Source organism: Buceros rhinoceros, unplaced genomic scaffold, assembly GCF_000710305.1.
Source record: "Buceros rhinoceros silvestris isolate BGI_N320 unplaced genomic scaffold, ASM71030v1 scaffold9722, whole genome shotgun sequence".
Classification (NCBI taxonomy): Eukaryota; Metazoa; Chordata; class Aves; order Bucerotiformes; family Bucerotidae; genus Buceros; species Buceros rhinoceros.
This window is the reverse complement of record NW_010398286.1, coordinates 11,667-12,758: the sequence shown is the minus strand read 5'-3', so window position 1 is coordinate 12,758 and position 1,092 is coordinate 11,667. Positions and strand designations below refer to the sequence as shown.

The window sequence follows — 1,092 nt, the reverse complement described above, 5'->3', positions numbered from 1 at the left end:
AGCCAGCGGCGCTGGCGCTGCGTTAGGAGGAGCATCGCCAGCGGCCGAGGGAGGGGACCCGTCCCTTCGACTCAGCACTGGTGAAGTGATGCGAGTGCTGTGTCTGATCCTGGGCTGCCCAATATGAGAGACACGGGCATGCTGGAGTGAGTCCAGGGGGGGCCCGGGAAGGTTGGTCAGGGACTGGAGCTTCCACTATATGCAGAGAGGCTGGGAGATCCAGCTGATCCTGGTTAGAGCTGGGGCTCGGGTGAGGTAACCTCCAACGTCCCAGCCTCACCCCGTCCGCAACTCTGCGACCTGTCTCTGCTCACACACTGTCCTGCTCGTTTCCAGGTGTGATCCGGACAGCCGTGGCTGACCTGGACCGTGAGACACAGGACCGCTATGAGGTGGTGATCCGTGCAACAGACATGGCAGGACAGCTGGGTGGCCTGTCTGGATCCACCACGGTCACCATCGTAGTCACTGATGTCAACGACAACCCACCGCGCTTCCCGCAGAGTAAGTCCTGACAGCAGTGTGGGGTGAGCGCTGGCCCTCGTCCTGGCCCTGGCCATTTGTGGGTGGTGAGACCTCCTAGCCCAGCCTGGCTGCAGGGTGAGCTGGCCCGGCTGCTCATGCTGCTTGCAGGGCGGCAGCGCCGAGGTACCACAGCATGCACGGTTCCTTGCCTGGGTCTGAACGCCTCCCTGCCTGGCAGCGGGACGGAGGGGCAGCTGCCCTGCCTGAGCCTGTCCAGGGTCCCTGCTGACAAGACCCCTGCTCCCTGGGAGCGAGCAGGGCTTTGGGGTGGGGGCAGCAGAGCTGGTGCTTCCCTGACCCGTCCCTGAGCAGTGCTGGGGGAAAGGTCTGTGGTGCTGCTGGCCTGGCCCCTCCTGGCTGCTGCGTCAGAGCTTGGCACCCTCTGCCCCAACCTGAGGCATGGTGGCACTGCCCAGCTCACAGGCAGCAGCCTTGTCACAGGACAGCTCTGTTTTCCTGGTCATTGCTAGTGGCCTGTGGCTCGTGCTTGTGCCTAGTTTGGGACCTCCCCAAACGAGCGGGTGGTGCTGCTGCTGCAGGGTGGGCCGTGCAGTCTCTGTGGTGCAC

General features: G+C 64.3%; 1 protein-coding gene across 1 annotated transcript in view; it reads left to right on the top strand.

Annotated features, from left to right (window-relative positions):
- Positions 1-1,092, top strand: part of LOC104488939 (cadherin-22-like) — a gene marked incomplete at its 3' end in the record, with an annotated part of 37,420 nt that overhangs the window by 26,942 nt on the left and 9,386 nt on the right. Inside the window, exon 5 of the mRNA XM_010131044.1 lies at positions 337-504. Within this exon, the coding sequence (XP_010129346.1) occupies positions 337-504 (168 nt within the window). The remainder of the gene's footprint in view (positions 1-336; positions 505-1,092) is intronic.